General features: G+C 34.9%; 3 protein-coding genes across 3 annotated transcripts; 2 read left to right on the top strand and 1 right to left on the bottom strand.

Moving 5' to 3' along the window:
• Nucleotides 1–1093: 1093 nt before the first annotated feature.
• LOC120264534 (probable bifunctional TENA-E protein) lies at nucleotides 1094–3921 on the top strand. Its single transcript, XM_039272354.1, has 3 exons — nucleotides 1094–1312; nucleotides 3196–3413; nucleotides 3504–3921. Exons 1-3 carry the CDS (start codon nucleotides 1181–1183, stop codon nucleotides 3811–3813), a joined length of 660 nt encoding a protein of 219 aa, XP_039128288.1. The 5' UTR covers nucleotides 1094–1180; the 3' UTR covers nucleotides 3814–3921.
• Nucleotides 3922–4211: 290 nt separating this feature from the next.
• LOC120264780 (calvin cycle protein CP12-1, chloroplastic) lies at nucleotides 4212–4833 on the top strand. The gene has a single exon (XM_039272611.1). It carries the CDS (start codon nucleotides 4289–4291, stop codon nucleotides 4670–4672), a length of 384 nt encoding a protein of 127 aa, XP_039128545.1. The 5' UTR covers nucleotides 4212–4288; the 3' UTR covers nucleotides 4673–4833.
• Nucleotides 4834–5503: 670 nt separating this feature from the next.
• On the bottom strand, nucleotides 5504–17488 carry LOC120264779 (phospholipase D zeta 1). The gene is made up of 20 exons (XM_039272610.1): nucleotides 17174–17488; nucleotides 16374–16475; nucleotides 14698–14819; nucleotides 13996–14137; nucleotides 13410–13583; nucleotides 12992–13165; nucleotides 12421–12663; nucleotides 12214–12330; nucleotides 11753–11892; nucleotides 11491–11640; nucleotides 11242–11398; nucleotides 10619–11158; nucleotides 10266–10376; nucleotides 8405–8551; nucleotides 8132–8329; nucleotides 7379–7480; nucleotides 6825–6956; nucleotides 6411–6476; nucleotides 6100–6161; nucleotides 5504–6018 (listed from the first exon to the last, which is right to left on the bottom strand). The coding sequence occupies exons 1-20, from the start codon at nucleotides 17375–17377 to the stop codon at nucleotides 5769–5771; spliced, it is 3333 nt and encodes a 1110-aa protein (XP_039128544.1). The 5' UTR covers nucleotides 17378–17488; the 3' UTR covers nucleotides 5504–5768.
• Between the last annotated feature and the right edge of the window lie 1347 nt (nucleotides 17489–18835).

The following is an 18835-nucleotide window of genomic DNA, read 5'->3' on the forward strand; positions in this document are numbered from 1 at the left end:
AGAAAGCTAAAGCTGGAGGAGCCAAGCGACAGAACCTCGGGGAGAAGCCTTGATTTCCTCTCCTCTCGTGACTTAGAGCGGGGGGCTCGGTCCCGATCCGGTTCCTCCTCGGTCGAGGGATAGCTCTTTGATGTTCCTGCTTTTTCCTAGGAGGGTCTCGTCCTCCCTAGTGGTGCAGTGTTTTTTTCTCCCTTGTTGTTTTTGTTGTTCTTCTCTTCTCCCACTCCCTGGTGGGTAGGCGTGGCGCTCTCTGCAGGTTTTTGTTTTGTTAGCTATCTTTTTAATGAATGTGGTTTATCCACTTTTTTTCAAAAAGAGAAATAGTTTCACTTAATTTAGCATTATTTTTTTATTTAAAATATATTTTAAAAAAATTTCACCCAATAAAATATATAAACCCCATCTTGATTGATCTAAATCAAATATAGAATATTTTTTAATAATAGATATTTAAAATAAAAAAAATATGTTGATTTTAAACTTCACCCATTTTCTTTCTGAATATTTTTTTAAAAATTTATTTATTTATTTTCATGTAATTATTTTAATTTTTAAAATAAATATATAAATTCCTATCTCCTTGTCCGGGTCCATTTTATTCTAGAATCTTGAACAAGTCTTTTCTTTGGAAAATAGTGAGTCTTTATTTAATTGTTTATCTGACAAATAATTAATCTAACATTTAATGAGTCAAATTTGGTGTAAGATGACCGACAACTAATAAAATACAATCAAAATATGAAATTATTTTTTTAAAAAAAATTTATGGGTTGTAGTCTTCATCCTGTTTTATACATATTTTTTAAAAATAAATAAATAAATAAATAAATAGCTACCTATAAAATCGATTGACTAATTTAATATACAATTAATAAAAATTTAAAAAAACCTCAAGTCATTTAAAAGTGAAATCAGTATCCCCCTAAAAAAACTAATTTTTTAAAAAAATAAAATTAATAATTTTAACATTATAATTTTTGTATTTTAAATAATTAAATATAACACCTTTTTTTTTGGAGGTAAAGAGCTTCAACGCTTCGCATTTATTACATAAAATATAGAGTAAAATTCAATAAAAATTTATTTGTAAATAAATATCTTATTTAATGTTTAATTTTAGGGATTGGACTTGAAGAAGAAGAGCCTCTTCGCTTCTTAGTCTTGTTCTAGGGCGACGGCGATGGACGGAAAGGGAACGGTTGCCACGTGGAAGGATAAGCACCGTCGGATGTATGATCAGGCGACACGGCACCCGTTCATCATGAGTATCCGTGACGGCGCCGTCGATTACTCGGCCTTTAAGCGTTGGCTTGTAAGACCTCTTCTTCCTTCCCGATCTACCCCTCCATCTTTCTCATCAGAGGGCTATTTTGGGAATTAAATTATTATTTATTATTATTTTTTAGCATGAGAAATTCTGTATATAAGATTGCTTGTTTTTAATCATTTACATAGATTTTTTTGGGTGTGGTTTGAAAAAAATTTAAATTTAAATATGATTTTATCAAAAAAGAAAAAAAGATGTTCTGAAAATAGTTTATTTTTAGATAGTGATAGAAATTGTACTGGTCTTTTTCAAAAAAAAAAAAAAATGTACTAGTGAATTGTATTCATTCCAGAATTAAGACTATTTTTCTTTTTTATTTATAATTTTGGATGAAAAAATTTATTATATATATATATATGACTCTTATTCCTTTTCAAAGTAAATTATCTATAATTTCTAAGTGTTTATTCTTATTCTAGATACTAACTAATACCTCCCAAAAAAAAACCTTAGTATAAGCTCTTGATTAGGGTTGCAAATGAACGAAGCCGCTTGTGAGCTCCTCAAAGCTCGGCTCAACAAAAGCTCATTCGATAAGTAAATGAGTCGAGCTCGAGCTTAACTTTTAAGCTCAAATAGTTAATCAAGCCGAGCTCGAACCATATATTGCTCAGCTCGTTAAGGCTCGCGAGCTTGCTCATTTAGCAAGCCTATGAGTCGGCTCGTGAGCCTACTAACGAACTTGTTCACAAGCTTGCTAACGAACTTGCTCACTAGCCTGCTCATAAGCTTACTCACAAATCTATTAAACGAGCTTGCTCAAATGCCTGTTCACGAGCTTACTCACAAATCTACTAAATGAGCTTGCTCACGAGTCTTCTAATGAGTATGTTAAATCAACTTGATAATGAGCATTCTCGCAAGTTTGCTAAAGGAACTTAGTGAATGTGTGTTTTTTTTCATTAATATAAATGGACTCATGTATTAAAAAATAATTTATTAATAATAATCATCATGATTTTCTTTAAAAAAACTATATAATTTACACAAACTATTTTTTATAAATTTGAGTGGAGTTTTAAAAATACAAGTGACATAATTTACTCCTCTTATAATATATATTAGCATGTTCAGAATGTTAAGAATATTAATGTTCTAGAAACATTGAGAATGTTCTCAAACTTTACATGTTTAACGAGCTTGAACTCAAGCCGAGCTTAAGATTCATTAACCTTTTCAAGCTAGAACTCGAGCTTGAGCTGAGCTCATTAACGAGTCGAGCTCAGGCTCGGCTCGTGTACATTATAAATGAACTGTTTTTCAAGCCGAGCTCGAGCTTAATTATATCAACTTGAGCCGAGCTCAAGCTTAAAAATTTAGACTCGAATCGAGCTTGAGCTCTTGCAGTTAAATCTGTTGAGCCGAACTCGAACACGTCAAAGCTCGGTTCAGCTTGGCTTGATTGCATCCCTACTCTTGATTAAAAATCTAATTACTTGCCAAAGTCATTTGCTTCGAGTGGATTAGTGCATTTAAAAATAAGTTTATGATGTGACATGTGAAATGATGAGGGTCCGAATCCTCGTTGGAGGAATTAACTCACGGGTGATGTCGCAACCCACACCCACACGCCATAGAGTCAGACGCTTGTAGCCCTTTTAAAAAATTTTTAAAAAAAATCTAAGTACTTGTATCTATGTACAGAGGTGAAATATAATTTTGGGTGAACTCTGATTATCTTTAAAAAAAAAGTGAACATCAAAACAACCATTTTAAGACTGAAATAAATGTCCAAGTATAATTCAGATATCACAAAAGTGCTTTTACACCACTAATAGAGATTGTACCTATATCAATGATTTTAGCATATAATTCTTCTTGATTAGCTCATGAAAGTAAGAAAGCAAGAATGGAAAATGTTGGTGCAGGGTCAGGACTACATATTTGTGAGACAGTTCATACCATTTACAGCAAGTGTTATCATCAAATCATGTAAACATTCTGATGAGGAATCAGACATGCAAGTGTTGTTAAGTGGCATTTCTTCTCTCAATGATGAAATCTCATGGTTTAAGACCCAAGCTCAAAACTGGGATGTTCATCTCCATTCTCTTGTTCCTCTTCAGGCCAATCTCAATTACTGCAAGTACTCTTTTTTTATCTCTAACTTTTTTTTTTTTCTGCAGATTGATTGAAAAAATGTGTTGATAAAAATATGTTGATAAATTGAGTTCAGGTATTTGGAGAGCTTGATGGAGCCAGAAGTTGATTACAGTGTGGCAATTACTGCATTCTGGGCAATAGAAGCTGTTTATCAAGAGAGCTTTGCTCAGTGTCTGGAGAGCAGTGCTAAGACACCAAATGAACTCATTGAGACATGTCAGAGATGGGGTAATGCTGGGTTTGGAGATTACTGTGTTTCTCTTCAGAGGATTGCTGATAGATGCCTGAAAAATGCATCAAGTGATGTGCTTTCAAAGGCTGAAGAAACATTCATTAGTGTTCTTCAACATGAAGTTAATTTCTGGAACATGAGTTCTGGTTGATTTGTCCTTTTTTTTCTTCAGATATGAAATAATGTATGTGTTTGCAAAGAGTGTTGTTGACCATGAAGTTAGTTTTATATAACAATGAGTTTTTGTTGATTGGAATAATTTTATCAGAAAAATACTGCATTTGTCTTCAGATATTTTTTATGATTATTATTTTTAGTCTTATTTTTTTTGTCAGAAAATATTGGATACATAACTGATTGCTTGTTGGTTTGGGCTTGAAATCACAGCCTTTAACTTAAGATCTTTTTTAGTCTCAGAAAAGTACATTTTTTTGGTGAAAAAATATCTCCAAGTTTGTGCTGATCTGGAAGGTATTCATTGGGAGATAAAATGATAAGAAATGTGTGTACTAAAAAAGCACTCAAACTCAATGAAATACTGCACCCTCCTCTTCCCTTTGTATTCTTTAAAACTTCAGATAAACACAGCTACAAAGTAAAGCAAGAAAAAAAAAAAGAAAGAAAAAATGGCAGCTACTCTAACTGGTATGAGCATCTTCACAACTGGAGTTGTCCCTAAACCAGAAATACAAAAACAAGTGAGCATCAGCTCTTGGAGGACTTTTACAGGGTACAAAGCCGGCCGAATTGCTCTCGGCCGGGTGTCCGCCAGTGGCCCGACAACACCTTCGAATATATCGAATAAAGTCACGGAGAGCATCAAGAATGCAGAAGAGATGTGTTCTGAAGACCCTGCGAGCGGAGAGTGTGTAGCTGCATGGGATGAAGTCGAGGAGCTCAGCGCCGCTGCGAGTCATGCTCGTGACAAGCTCAAGGAGAACTCCGATCCCCTCGAGAAGTACTGCAAGGACAATCCGGAGACTGATGAGTGCCGCACCTACGACAATTAAAGAACAAAATAAACATTAAAGATTATGCTTTTGAATGTTTTCGTATTCATGCTGCTGTCGTATATTTATGGGATGTAATTCCATAGAATCTGATCGGTACAAGATGGGAATTGTAATACAACATGGAATGGTTTTTCGATAGTTTGATGTCCTGTATGCATTGGAAAGCTAACAAAAAAAAGATGGTGATGCGTGGGAGGCTATCTTTATCCTTATCGTCATCAATCTAACAAAATAACAACCTTGTGATGCAATAAATGAATTCATTGTATGCATATAGACACTATTTCTGTATTCAACTAAAAGCAGCAAATAATCGAAAGCTTTTCATGCATATTAATGACAATCAACACCATCAGTCTAATAACACAACCATATGAACACTGGCATCTTCATCAAAATGATCAATGCAGACATCAACAAACAAGATTCAAGAAAAATGAAGAAACATGAGAAAAACAAAGCAATGAGAGCGGTAACATACTTGATGATGATGCCGTAGCCTGTGATCGGCAATGCTGAGCAAGGCTTCCATAGAGCTTGAAAGATGTCTCTGAACATACAGTTATTATACAAGGGAAATAAAGAACAAAACTCTACCAAAAAGATTAAATTTTGGAAATTGTTTTGATCTCCAAGACATGCCAAAAGAAGCCATCAGAAACGAAAAGGCTTCAACATTAACAGCCTAATTTCAACAAAAATTAAAGTTAAAAATAAAAAAGGAAAATAGAAAACTTGAATAATATCTTTAGATCTTTTACGAATATCCTGAGCAGATTTCCCTGTCAAAACAAATATATATATATGCATGACAAAGAGAAGATCACAGGTGAGAAAATTCCTTTCTATTCAAATTTTGATATTGGATAAAAAATCAATATTCATGTGGTTCAGCAAATTAATGCTAACTTTACATTGATTTCCTAACTGTGTCTGCAAGCTTGCAGGAGAGCTTATTATCTTCTTTGTGTTATGTCCATCCTCCCTCCCCATAGACATTTACAAGATGTAAGTCCACCGGACACAATGTACATATATTACTACCTGGGATTGTACAAAACCATAAATTATATACCTATTGATTGTAAAGGGATTAGTGGAATACTTGCGGAGATGCATAGTACTCGCTTTCATTAAAAACCGGTCGCAAGTCCTCCTTGCACATGAAATCTAGTGGGAAAGAAACAAGATGACCCTTTACGGTTTGCAGTCTCTCCCATGGATCGGTCTGTTTAATATCTCCGTCCAGATAAGATTCCAGCTTCGGAGGAGCAATGCCCAAATCAATGGTTGTGTGCTCGAGTTTCTCTTTCCAGTAAGCGGTGCTTTGTCGTAGAGCCGCCCTGGAAGTATTGTGATTGTTAGAAACGACAGGATATCGGCATTGAATCATAAATGGAGGAAAAATCATGACCTGAGCCTACCTGGAGTGGATGAGATCATTGGGAACACAGGAGAAGACATCTTGGTATATCATCGTATTTGTCTGCAAAAGCATCAAACAATTCAGAGGGTCAGAGTAATCTACACAGAATAAATGCACTCCGGGCTAATTTAACAGCAGATTAATTATCATGGTTGATTAGGCCAGAAAATAATATAGTTTCAGATGAATGCTGTCTGTAAGCTGACTGAGTTTTTAATGGTCAATGACTACTAAAATGAACATATATCAGGGTTTGAAGGAAGAAGTTCTCCTTCAAGTTTCAACAACTAAATGATCCCTATTTCTCACCTTTGCAGTCGCAACCCAGATCTCTTTGTATGTGGTATCAACAATAGGATCACTGATATCACTGACCTGAAGCAATAGGAAAAGACATTACCAGTTATATTGGTTTTTACTGCATATAAGAGACAAAGACATTCTGAGCTGCAAATGCAAGCCCTTGAGCTAATACCAAATTTGTCAGAAGGTATATTGTCACGATGGATTCCAATCTACCTATCTAAAATCCCAATACAGCCATCCTGCAAGGGAACCTACCTCCTATATTCTCTTGATCCACGCTTTTATTTTACTCTTCATTCTAATTAATGATAAATTATGCTTAAATTAAAATTTGCACAATTACACTAGGGTTTCCTGAGGCTATTGCTATACAAAGAAACATTTTTCAGAATGCAATATATATGTATATCCACAAACCTCTCCCATACGAAGGCCAAGGTGTTCAGACCATAAGGAGAGTCGAAGACTAAGAGCAAATTTTCCAGCTGGCCATGGCTTTCCATTCATAAATGAACTAACAAACTCTTTATCCTCAATAAGCACACCAATCTGGGAAAGCAAAAGAATTTCCGGTTATGACAAGAAAAAGGACACTGTAAAAGATTTAAATATGCACTAAAAAAGAGATATTTTGCCAAAAACAAATCAGAATGAGATAATAATATATCCCCTATGGTATGTGAAATAACTTGTCCAAGTAAGCTTCATATTTCCCAAAAGAACACAAAATCATAGAAGGTTGAAGTTCATTAGATTTAAAAAACTTTTTACAGTTTTCAAATAAAATCATGACATATTTGGGAGTTAATTTTACAAAAAATGATTCTGTGCAACAGACTTATTCAAACACCAAATGGAGCAAGAGCTCCTAATATAGTTAGAACCTAGGAGCATAGAATTCAATTGACAACCTGTGAATATCCATGCTTAAAAAAGTACATGGTTATGAGATGATATTATTGAAGTTATACCTCGGAGTCCCTTGATCCAAGCAAACTCCTATCATTGATATTAGCTGAACCAATCAATACCATGCGATCATCAACAATCATTAATTTGCTGTGCACATACACCTGAAAGAAACATAAATTTATTACTTAACAAACGCTGTAGGCCCAGAATCTCTGAGAGAAAAATAATCAACATGGTTGTATGATCCTTGAAAATAAGCACAAGTTTTCACATTCATTCGCCAAAAAGGGTGTTACAGATATGGCTAACTGAGCCTGATGCACATAAATAACAAGGGTGGAGGGAAGTGGGTTTGGCAATATGAAATAACTAGAAACCTCATGATTGACCACAGCAGACTTCACTGTAATGCTTTAAACATATAACATAAATTGTTATGGGATGATTTTTTATAAAGAAGCATTAGGGGAATTTTCGAGTTTCAGAAAGTAGATTCAAATGAATTTATCTAGGCTTCCTGAGGGAATTTTTTTTACAAAGAAGCTTTAGGGGAATTTATGCCCCGGTGCATTGCACCAAGCAATAAGATAGGCACCATTTGGCGATAAAGATACATTTAAATTATTCATCTTAATGTTCACTAGTACATGGCACACATCCAAGAGTCATGGAGCAATGCACCAGAATCGATGTAGGCAAGAAAATTCCCCCCACAAGCAAGGATATATAATTCAATTCTTTTGACAGTAGAGACTAAGTGAGAAAAAGTTATGTTGGATAAGTAAGCAAGGCTGCCAATACCAGGGACCCACCTGACTAGTCGCCACAGGGCCTCCATCATAGAGTTTACCATAAGCTCGGAGACCATAGAAGGATATATAATCATGTGCTTTGGGACCCATTATGTCAAAAAGATTCTGTAAAATCGAATTAGAACCTCTACAGATTGTTCTATACTGCCAGTGCAATATTGCCCTCACAGAAGCCGCGCCACTGTCATCCACACCACCCTGCAATAATATAAACTTCAGTTATACACACAGCAAAGAAGTAACAAAAAGGACATTGCCTTCGAAAAAATTTACCTGAAACCCAGGTAAAAGGGGCATAACTACAATAACTCTAAAACATTTCTTCTCTTTCTCTGCTCGCATAATACGCCTGTATAAAGCTTCTACAACACGGTTTCGTATTACATCATCTCCTGAAAGACCTGATATAAAAAATTGATTCTGGGAAAGCGCCCAATGGAGAAAGTAGTTTGTCAATAATATGCATTATAAAACAAGATAAATGATTTAATTCTGTCTATTTCTTTCTAACTTTGTGAGGGGAATTCAAAATTAATTCTGCACAACTAGACAAGGAGTTTTCTTCATATTCCTGTCACTCCCATATAGAGAATTTAATTCAGTCAGTTTTCTGATCAATATAGTGGGAAGTTCAATAAAAAATAACTAGCATTTATGCAAATTGATAAAATATTTCATAAAGCAGTGCAAGGTTTATGTTCATGATTACATCACATATACTGAGAATGCAACTAACTCAGTATTGTTCCAATTTTATCGATGTCTCAATAGGGACAGAATGAGTCTAACTCCATCTAGCAAAAGATAAAGCTGCAAAAGGAATCTAATGTATATATATATACACACACACACAAGGCTTTACATTGCAATTAATGCAAATATATCTCACTGGCGTACAAGGAACACAATGTTTTCATGTACACCATAATGGGAATTTGCATAAATTCATGCTAGATGTTATATATCAGACTAGATTTTAAGCATGTGTTGTCATGTGATTCATAGCGTTTGCCATTGGATGCATGGGATTAAGGTGCAGCAGCTATAAATTTAAAAAAACATCAGGATTAGTAATGAAAATATTATGATACCATTGAAAGAAAGCAATTATTGTTTTCAATTAGGAAGAAATAGGATTCTCATAATATTTTTTAGTAGAGAAATATTGGAATTGAAACTCAGAAGATGGTCCTTCTTGAACCTCAGGTAAACTCAGAAACACACAATGAGCATAACTGGGGGTATTTAAGTTTAATTCATAAGATAAGTATATTTGTAATACCACTAAGTGAGAGAATAAGTCAAAGCACGCAGCTTCTCCTTACCTTTGGGTTTAAGCTTGATGTTGTAACTTGGGTTGAAATATATGTAAAGAATACCTCTATTTTTAATTTAAAAACCCATGATTTCTTCATTAAAACTAATTATATATCTAGTATCAAATGATATTCATTATAAAGAAAATTTACACAAAAAATTGGATTTAAAAGTCATTTACGTATATTGCAACCCAAGTTGAAGCATCAAAAATTATTCCAAGGGATTGCCAAGCAAAATAAAATTAAAGGCGGGTATAAGGTATTTCTTTGATAAGTGGGGGTGGAAAGTAATTTTGCTATTTTTCAGGGGTGGCAACTACAAATCCAAATTCTTTTAGCATGGAGAGCAAAGATTGAAGTGACCAGCTGCCAACTTGTACTTTAAGAACTAAGAATGGGAAAAAAAGAAAGAAAGAAAGAAAAGAAAAGAAAAAAGATCTTAAATTAGGGAGAACACAGGGGAGATGTCTATCCTATCTAGTGAATACCCAATGGAGGTTCTGTGGGCTGTGCACTTCCAACACATGTAGATTTCTTGGGGTTCAGGAAAGTTGCATTAAAATCTCCTTGATGGTCATCAACAAGGGTTGCAGGATACCTTTGGTCAAGATACTTTTTCTTTTTTTAAGTTCAAATATATGTTTGTTATAATAAGAATGAACAAATAAATTTTTTTCATTCTTGGACTTAAAGGATTTTGGCTCACATCAGACTCTGGTATAAAACTGAGCAGAAAATTTCAGGAGATATTCATCAGGATGAACCTGTCTCAAACCTTACAAACAAAGAATTATTGTAAATTAAAAATTACCAACCTCAATGTAAATGAAGTGTTCTGCTTTCTCAATAAGGGAGAAGTAGGCATTATGGATGCTTTCTTCAGTTTGACTAGTTCCAGCAGACCATTGACCGACACTCCTTATAATCTGAATGAAAACAAAAGCATACTTCTTTGAACTAAACTTGTACAACAATTAACAGAGCTGAGAAAATCAAAACAGGTATATGTTGTCTAGCCACAATAATAAATAATATATGATAATCAATCAGATGAATGTAAACATAAAATATGATTAAGTAGAGCTGAAAACTACCAGGAGAAAGGAAGAGAGCATAAGAGACCCTGAAATCAGATTAATGTTAACTAATGTGCAGGAGATATACCAACCTGACAACGGCAAGGTGTGCGCGGGCCAACTTGGCGAGCCTCCTCTGCAGAAACAACTTGATCACCTCGTTCTTGTCTCTCCCACCACTCGTTATCCGTATTCTGCATAGCTGACTGTGCTATTAGATCAAAATGTGATTCCCTCTCATGTGATGGGAAATCAAGATCATCAACGAAATCTTTCATCTGCATATCTGGAACTGATTGACTGATTTTGTTCTTTCTAAAAGAGAAAGAAGGAATATGGTTAGCCTTGTGGGGACGACCAGCAAGATTATGATTCTTCTCCAACCCATTGACACTCATAGCACTTCCATTTGATGTTATTATCCCTTCCGGTTCTTGAGGTAAAAGCAATGGAATGTCTTGACATGATGAGCGGGCAGAGAAAGAGCCCTCTCTCTTAATTTCTTCATGATCCATGTCACGCTCGCTATCCTGGGAAACATCTTCTCTACCTATTCCCATGTAATGCGGAATCACCATGTGGTGCTGAGGCATCAGTAAGGGAATTGTTTCTTCATTTGGAGCTTTGTTTCTCTAGAATTTTGAAAACAGATGTAAGAAGGGTCCACATTAAGATACATAAATATTGGAGAAAAACCAAACACATAGGAAAAAACCTTTGCATAATTCCAACGTTGAACAAAATGCCTTGCGACATCACGACAAGGGGGTCCCCATAGGGCACACTGGACATCATGCCAAGGCATGCGAGGATATTTTCCACGATCTAGTTCATCTTTCATTGTGTCTTCCCACGAATTTGGTTCAGATTCTCTTATATAAAATGGAAAAGAAATGAGTCAAGCAAATATATACCGCACACAACCATTCACAACCACAAATATGTCCAGAAAATGTAAAGGCACCTGGGGTTATAGTAGTCCTTCCCAGGCCATACAAGAGGAGGCAAGTCACTGATATTGTGTGCAGAGCTATCATAACGGCCAAAGCACAAATCAAGACCCCCAAGATAGCAAATTTGATGGTCAACAATTACAATTTTTTCATGGTGAGACCTATGAGATTTAGGTAATATAAGTAAATTTTATAAAAAATTACAGCCAAATGATGCTTATTATCGTAAGATAATATTCAAACAATAACCCATAGTAGGAATGAAAACCATACCATAAATATACACCGGTTGAGAAATGATCGGGATAACGCAAAACTTTCACGTTCTCATGAATGTCAAGCAGCCTTCGTTTACTATATACACTATTAATTTTCAAAGCAAGGGCAACTTCCTTGTATAGAAGGATGTAGATCTGCACATAATCACTCTACATGTAACTAACAGCCAAAGATGATCCAATTATTGTCTCATTTCAAAACAGAATGAAAGACCACTTAAACAGTTAGCAAGAAGAAGCCAAGATTCTCAGAACCAGAGAATAGCTGTCAACTTAACAGTGATCAGATCAAGTGAAAGCAGAAATGCAAAGAAATGGGAAAAAAAACACCTAAATAAGTAGCTAAAGATGGGAGTTTGGTGTAATCCTAGAGTTCTGAAAGCATCATTAATAAAATTGTATAAATGAAAGACACAGTGCCATTAACTAGAAAGCAATAGAAATCACAAAATCTACCTGAACGCCTTGCCTAGCCTTTGCTTCTAATAACGTATCAAGTCGAGTAGAAGCATGAAGATGAAAAGGTCGCCGAAGATACAACTCTGGGCACAGCCACCAGTCTGTAATGAATATCTGCACAAAATTCAAATCTCACACAACTGTCTGACAAGTTCAAAAACATTATGTCAAGACAATATATGGTAAAATGAAATGAGAAAGTACCTCAGATTTTGCTTCTTCAATTGAAGTAGCAATTGCATCAAAAGCAGCTTGCCCATCAATGAACCACTGAACCTGGCTACCATCTTCAGTCAGACCCCTAGGAGGTGCAAAAGAACCAAATCGATGAGGATGGCACCAGCCTTCAGGAGGCCGTAAACCAGCATCATTAATTGCAGCAACCCAATCTTTAACTTTAGCATTCCTCCTCACTCTTAGTTTTATCGTCCGATTTCCACAAGAGACCTTTTTAGATGAATGTTGATTAGAGATTGAACTTAAATCATGAGATCTTCATTAAAATCAGACAACTAAAATTTAATAGCTAATTATGAGAATACAAGAAATGCCACATGAGGTATACATACAGTCAAATATTTCAAGTATTTCATGTGTGTTCAGTAATGTGCATTTATATACTTGCAATCATATGACAGATCAAAATGACAAGAAAATTGACAAAGAAATGGCTAGTTGAGCAACAATATTGCAATTTATTTTATATATTGAGATGAATGATGGATATCTTATAACAGTTCAGTTTATAGTGAAAACAAATAAACAAATGACTCACTGTGAATCCAAAACGCAAAGGATTCTTCTCTTTCGTCTCTTTTGCTAGTGAAACCCGACCTTCTCCATTTCCATCAGAAGGTGGTAACACATCAAAAACAATTATATCTAAAAGCTTGGAATCAAAGGGATCTTCTAACAGGGCCACAAATCCTGGTTTTAATACTGCCCAAACCTATAAAACAGCACAACGTCAGTTCCATCTGCGGTCAAAGAGAGGAATACAATAAACAGTTATTATTGGTGCACGTTTACTGGAGTCACAGGCAAAATTTGTACCAGAAGTTGGAAATGCATTTTTGTCTGCGAAATTAGTGTATATATAATTTTTGAACAACAAGGCATGCACTGGCACAGTTCATCAGAATTTCCAGCCCATTATCAAATAAGATAACAATAAGGATGGAAAAGTACAATACCTTTTGCCAGCCACCATTACAACAACTAAACCAGCTGCATAGACAACATCGTTTATCATCATCATCATCCTTCTGAATTTTTGGCAAATGCCTCACCATTACATAATCCTCTTTTAGCTTTGGACCATACTCAGGCAAAAATGATAACCTAGAAACCTCCAAGAACTTGCATACCTGCAATTATTTTTTCTTTACTTAAGAAAAGAAAACTCGTGCAGCTTGTATTATCATATCATTGAAAACTTATCCAACCAAATTATATATGGCATGTTACAAATTTTAATTAAATATTTTCTTTTCCAAGGATCATTTGAACACATCCCTACCCATGAGATAATACTGTAGAATTCATAAAACTTATTCACAAAGATTTACTTGAGGATGGACAGACTAAATTTTTTTGAGGAAAAAATGACCACTACTACATTGCTATATTTACAGTGAACTTGAGATCATATCACTAAGGATAACAACGCCAGACCATGACACCAATGTGTCAGAACATAATGTAAAATAAAAGACTGATCCTAGGATGGCAATGTGAGAGGAAACCCAAACCCAGTTATTGTGCATTAGCAACACATACCTCTCGAGAGTTTACAATGTCCATGTTTCCCAAAAAATGATTTAAGTAGCCTTGCATAGCCACCTTTGCCCTATCAGAAATAGAGTGCTGTCTTCCAAGAGCTGGTCGAATGATAGGCAAAGCGGCACTAGAAGGGACATCCCTGCACAAAGTATTGAAATTCATATAAGGTATGTCATGAAAACACAAACTTGGTGTCCATCAGCTTATATGAAGTTAATCATCTCATCCAGAAATGAGAAACTACCAAGACCCTGCAGTGTGACTGCTGCATTATTTAAGATTAGACAACTTGGAAACAAAGGAATTAAACCAAAAATAAAAGTAAAATTAGGACGCTAGATTAGAAAGCACTTTCTTCTATACATGGATAATCCTGCTTGATTAAAGTATGTGATTTGCACTGAAATCACAAAGAATGAGGTGAGGTCAATAATAGAAGAATGTTAAGCTTTTAATGAATTTCGCCAGAAGTCATCATCTCTCATACTTTATAATGGCAAGCATTATCCTAGGAAAATGAATTCAAAAGCTTCCGTGTGTACAACCTGAGTAAGAAACTGTTGGGCCACAGGCCTTTTTTTTTTTTTTTATATGGGGGTCGACTCACATAAGCCTGTAAATATTGCTGCTCTGAAATAAAGTACAGTGTGCTTTCTGTCCAACTGCAGAAAAGGATAATGAGGAAACTCACAAACTCACCTATTTCTTGCTGAAGAGTTTTCCTCATGCGGTAGAGGAACAGTCTCATCATCAGCTTCATCTTCATCTTGCACAATGGGTGTATGATCCCCCAGCCCAAGATTTTGAAGCCACTCTTTAACCTTACATGAAAATGGTGCAAGACTTTTGTGTTAAGCTTAAATAAGTGAATTGTAAAGTTGAGTTAAAAATAGGAGCAACAGGCATACTTTTATCATATAATGAAAAATTTCCTCAAAAACATACAGAAAAAACAATAAATCAGAAAGAAAAGAATCAGTTTCCATCCTCAACCATTCTAGTCCTTTCCTCAAAAGTCACGTGTTTACATAGCCAAAGTTTGATGTGTCTGAACCAAGTGAATGCCAATGCTTCATGCAAACACAGAATTGCAATATCAAGTTTTTTACAAATTACATGGTCCTCAATAACATGTTCTGATTTCTTGTTTGAACTCAGAATAACCATATTAACTATTGTCTTCACTTAAACCTATTTGGTCTCTCCTTTGAAACAAAAGAACATTGAAATTGGGAAATAGGAAGCATGAACAATTTCGTGTATGCATTAACTGAATCCATTGACTATTCATGATTTTGACCTCCTTAGAGCCATAAAGCATCTATGTCGCCATCCCCTAATCCAAAAATCCTCACTTACACAACGTAAGATTACCTAATAAGAATCTAAACTTGGGGACTCTTGAGTTCCTAAAAAGAAACCTCGAAGCCTTTGGCAATACAGCCAATGAGAGAGAAATTTGACAAGGAAATGCACTTTCTTAATGGGTGTTTCCAAAACAAGGTGTGAATAAGATGTGGGTGGATGCGAATTTGGTCATCTGTGCTAGTGTGTTTGGAGAAGTATAAAGATAACCATTCCAGGGGCCAAAAATTCTAAAGGGAACTCCTCCAAGAAAATACTAAAAGGAGGACTATAGTACCATACTTCAGTTGCCTTGAGATTAGTAAATTATAGGACAACTTTAATTACAATTATGAACTCATTCCACATGTATCATGTATTTCACTAGTCACAAATATGGCATGATGGCCCTCCTCTTGATATTTTTTTCGTTTAACTCGTCTTAGAATTTTTGTCCATCTCTCCCCAGGCTCTCCATCCATTTTCATGACTTGCCTTATATTCCTCCCTATCTTAATCCATCAAACTAAACATAAACAGTATAATCCACATTCCCGTATCACTCAAACAAAACACCCCTTCATATCCACATCTATACATATCCTCATCAAAGGATGGCTAACAGGAAACAACCAAATGCATGTAACAATAAAGGACAAAAGAGCACAAGAAAAGGACAATTAAGGTGAGCTGATTTGGAAATCAAATGTTGAAGACTGACAGTTTGTTAAAATTATGGATTCCTGCATAGATTTTTAAGAAAATTAGGCAACATATTTTACAATAAGTTTTATATGAAATAGGAGAACATTGTTACATAATAAGTCAACCAAATGGAGTGAACTTCTAAAATATGTCAGACATAAACTTATTTCTTCAGTACACAGTATGAGTAATATAAATTTCAGCCACGGACAAATAGTTTAATACTAAAAAATTGCAAACAGATACAAAAGGAGTTCAAAAAGTAAACTATCTAAATAATACTGTTTACAGGTAAATCAAGATAAAATTAAAAAAAAAAAAAGTACCTGCTCTTGTTTTTCATGAAGTTCTTCAATGATTGCCCTTTTCTTCAATGCAAAATGAAGATAGAAAACTTGGGATGCTTTCTTTACTAAACGCCATTTAAACTGCCATGAGAAAGACACCAAATAAAAAACACATTATTGAGGCACTGTTTATCAATAATCATTACAAAAAAAAATAGTCTTGTCATCGTAAAAAGCCTACAATCAGCTTTCACTGTTTTTTTTTCTGCTAGAAATAACCTAAACTTCAAAACCACCAATCGACTCAGCGTCTTCCACACCGAAAAGCTGAGCAAATTACCACTATCACACAACATACAAAATTTTGAAGCCCTTTCAAGCGTTCCACATTTCAAAAATCCTCTTTCTTTCATTATCCAATTCTTAATACAATAACCACTCACAATTCAAGCTCTTTTGAACTCACAATAGACCATTGCAATTCAAATAAAACAAAGAATAAGAAAATGCAAGCTACAAATTGGGAAAAGAATACTAGCGATCCATGTAGTTCAAATCAAATAAAAAGGCATGCCAAAATCTAAATATAGAAACTCTTCTCCAATCCCAAACTCATAAGTTCATCACTGCACCACAAAAATCAAAAACTAACAGCAAGTAAAAACACCAAAATGCTCTCTTTTTAATCAAAATCACCAAATCAAACCACAATGAGCAGCCAATGCAATCAAAACCCATCCGCAATCCAACCCAACCCGCAGGATTCTCAAAATACACAAACCGCCAATCCAATCAGAGATCAAAAATCTACAATCCAGCAAACCAAAGAAATCAGAGACCTGATTGTATTGAAATTCGATGGTGTAGGAGAGAAGCATGGGGCTAATGTCGCTGGCATCGGGCCGGGAGACGGAAACGATGGTGGCCTTGGGGAGTTCATCGAAAATCCACTCCTTCTCAGCCTGCTGGCTCCTGAACGAGGTCGACGACGCCATCGCCGGCTCCGATTGCATCTTTACATACTGCTGATGATCCGACGACATCGAATCGAAGCAAATCCCCAGAATTCGAGAAGAGAAATAGAGAAAAAAAACGGTTTTTTTATTCCTTTTCGATGGTTTCTTGCTTCGCTCTGACTCTTTTTTCTTGTGTTTTTTTTTCTTCTCTTTTTTTAATTATTTATTTAAATAATTGATTCAATTTTTTTGAAAGCAAAGAAAAGCAAAGCTTTGGATCCGTGAGTTTTCTAATTATAGATTAATTAATTAATATTTAATTATTTTTATTAATCTAGAATTATTTTTTTTAATTATTTTTCAAGTAATCAAATCAAACTTGATATGTTTGACCTGTGAATATCATGTAATATAAAAATTTCAAATAAAAGTAAGTAAACTTGATGTGTTTTAATTAATCTTAGTTTTATTTTATATTTAAATTATAATCATTAATTACAGAAAAATCCAAAATAAATAAATAAATAGTAAAAACCAAACACAAACTAAAACTTTGAAAATCATTAATTTCTACTTTGAATAAAAAAAGAAGGAAATAAACAAACAAAGAACACAAATTAATTACAAGTTATTATAAAATAAACACACTTTTCAAATGATTGATACTAATTATCAACCATTACAATAAATCTACTTAATAAATTTATTTATAATTAAATCACAACTGAAAAGCAAGCCAGAAATTTGCAATGAAAATTCATGGCCATATCAAAAACTTAAAATGCATGCTTATCTTCCTCCACCGCCACCACCGCCGGAAACTTGATCACCGCCGGCGACTTTCCGGTGAATCGAAAAGATGCATCACTCATTGGTTTACACCTTATTCCTTTCACTTCTTTCTGATACCAAACTTGATCACAAGACTTATTATTATTCACAATATTTTCTTTTGAAATAATCAAGAACTTCTTCTTCATTGTCTCAATCATCTTCCTCCCTTTCATGCTCAAAACTGAGTTCAAAGAGTTGAAAAACTGAATCTTTTTCTCCCAAAGAGATAAACCATTGGTTTTCTTGGATTCAATGGCAACACCAACAACATCATCATCGTCTTCTTCATCATCGAAGTCGAGTTTTCTAGAGAATGATGTGTCTAGTGTTGTTGAAGTTGTTGCTCGAGGTGTGTAAAAACAGCTGCTGGTTGAAGATGATGAAGAAAGACGATGAATGCTTAACTTCTCCGGCGGCGGTGAGGCCGGAGAAGCCAAGAACCATAAGAACTTTTTTGAGGTTGTTGAACTCCTCTTGATGCTCTTTGGAGTGCATGGAGAGGGTGGTGCAATGTTTGGGGTGGTCACTTTGTATGGTAGTCTTATGTCTCCCATTAATTCAGATTTTTTTTTTTTTTTTAATATCTATCAAAATGGAATGATGATGAAGGAGGAGGAGGATGGGGGTTTTAAAGGGTAGAATTATGTTTTTATTTTTAATTATTTGTTTTGTTTATTTGAATCTTGAGTTATTGTTTGGGAAGAATCTATT

The sequence above is a fragment of the Dioscorea cayenensis genome, chromosome 7 (genome assembly GCF_009730915.1).
Source record: "Dioscorea cayenensis subsp. rotundata cultivar TDr96_F1 chromosome 7, TDr96_F1_v2_PseudoChromosome.rev07_lg8_w22 25.fasta, whole genome shotgun sequence".
NCBI classification, from domain to species: Eukaryota; Viridiplantae; Streptophyta; class Magnoliopsida; order Dioscoreales; family Dioscoreaceae; genus Dioscorea; species Dioscorea cayenensis.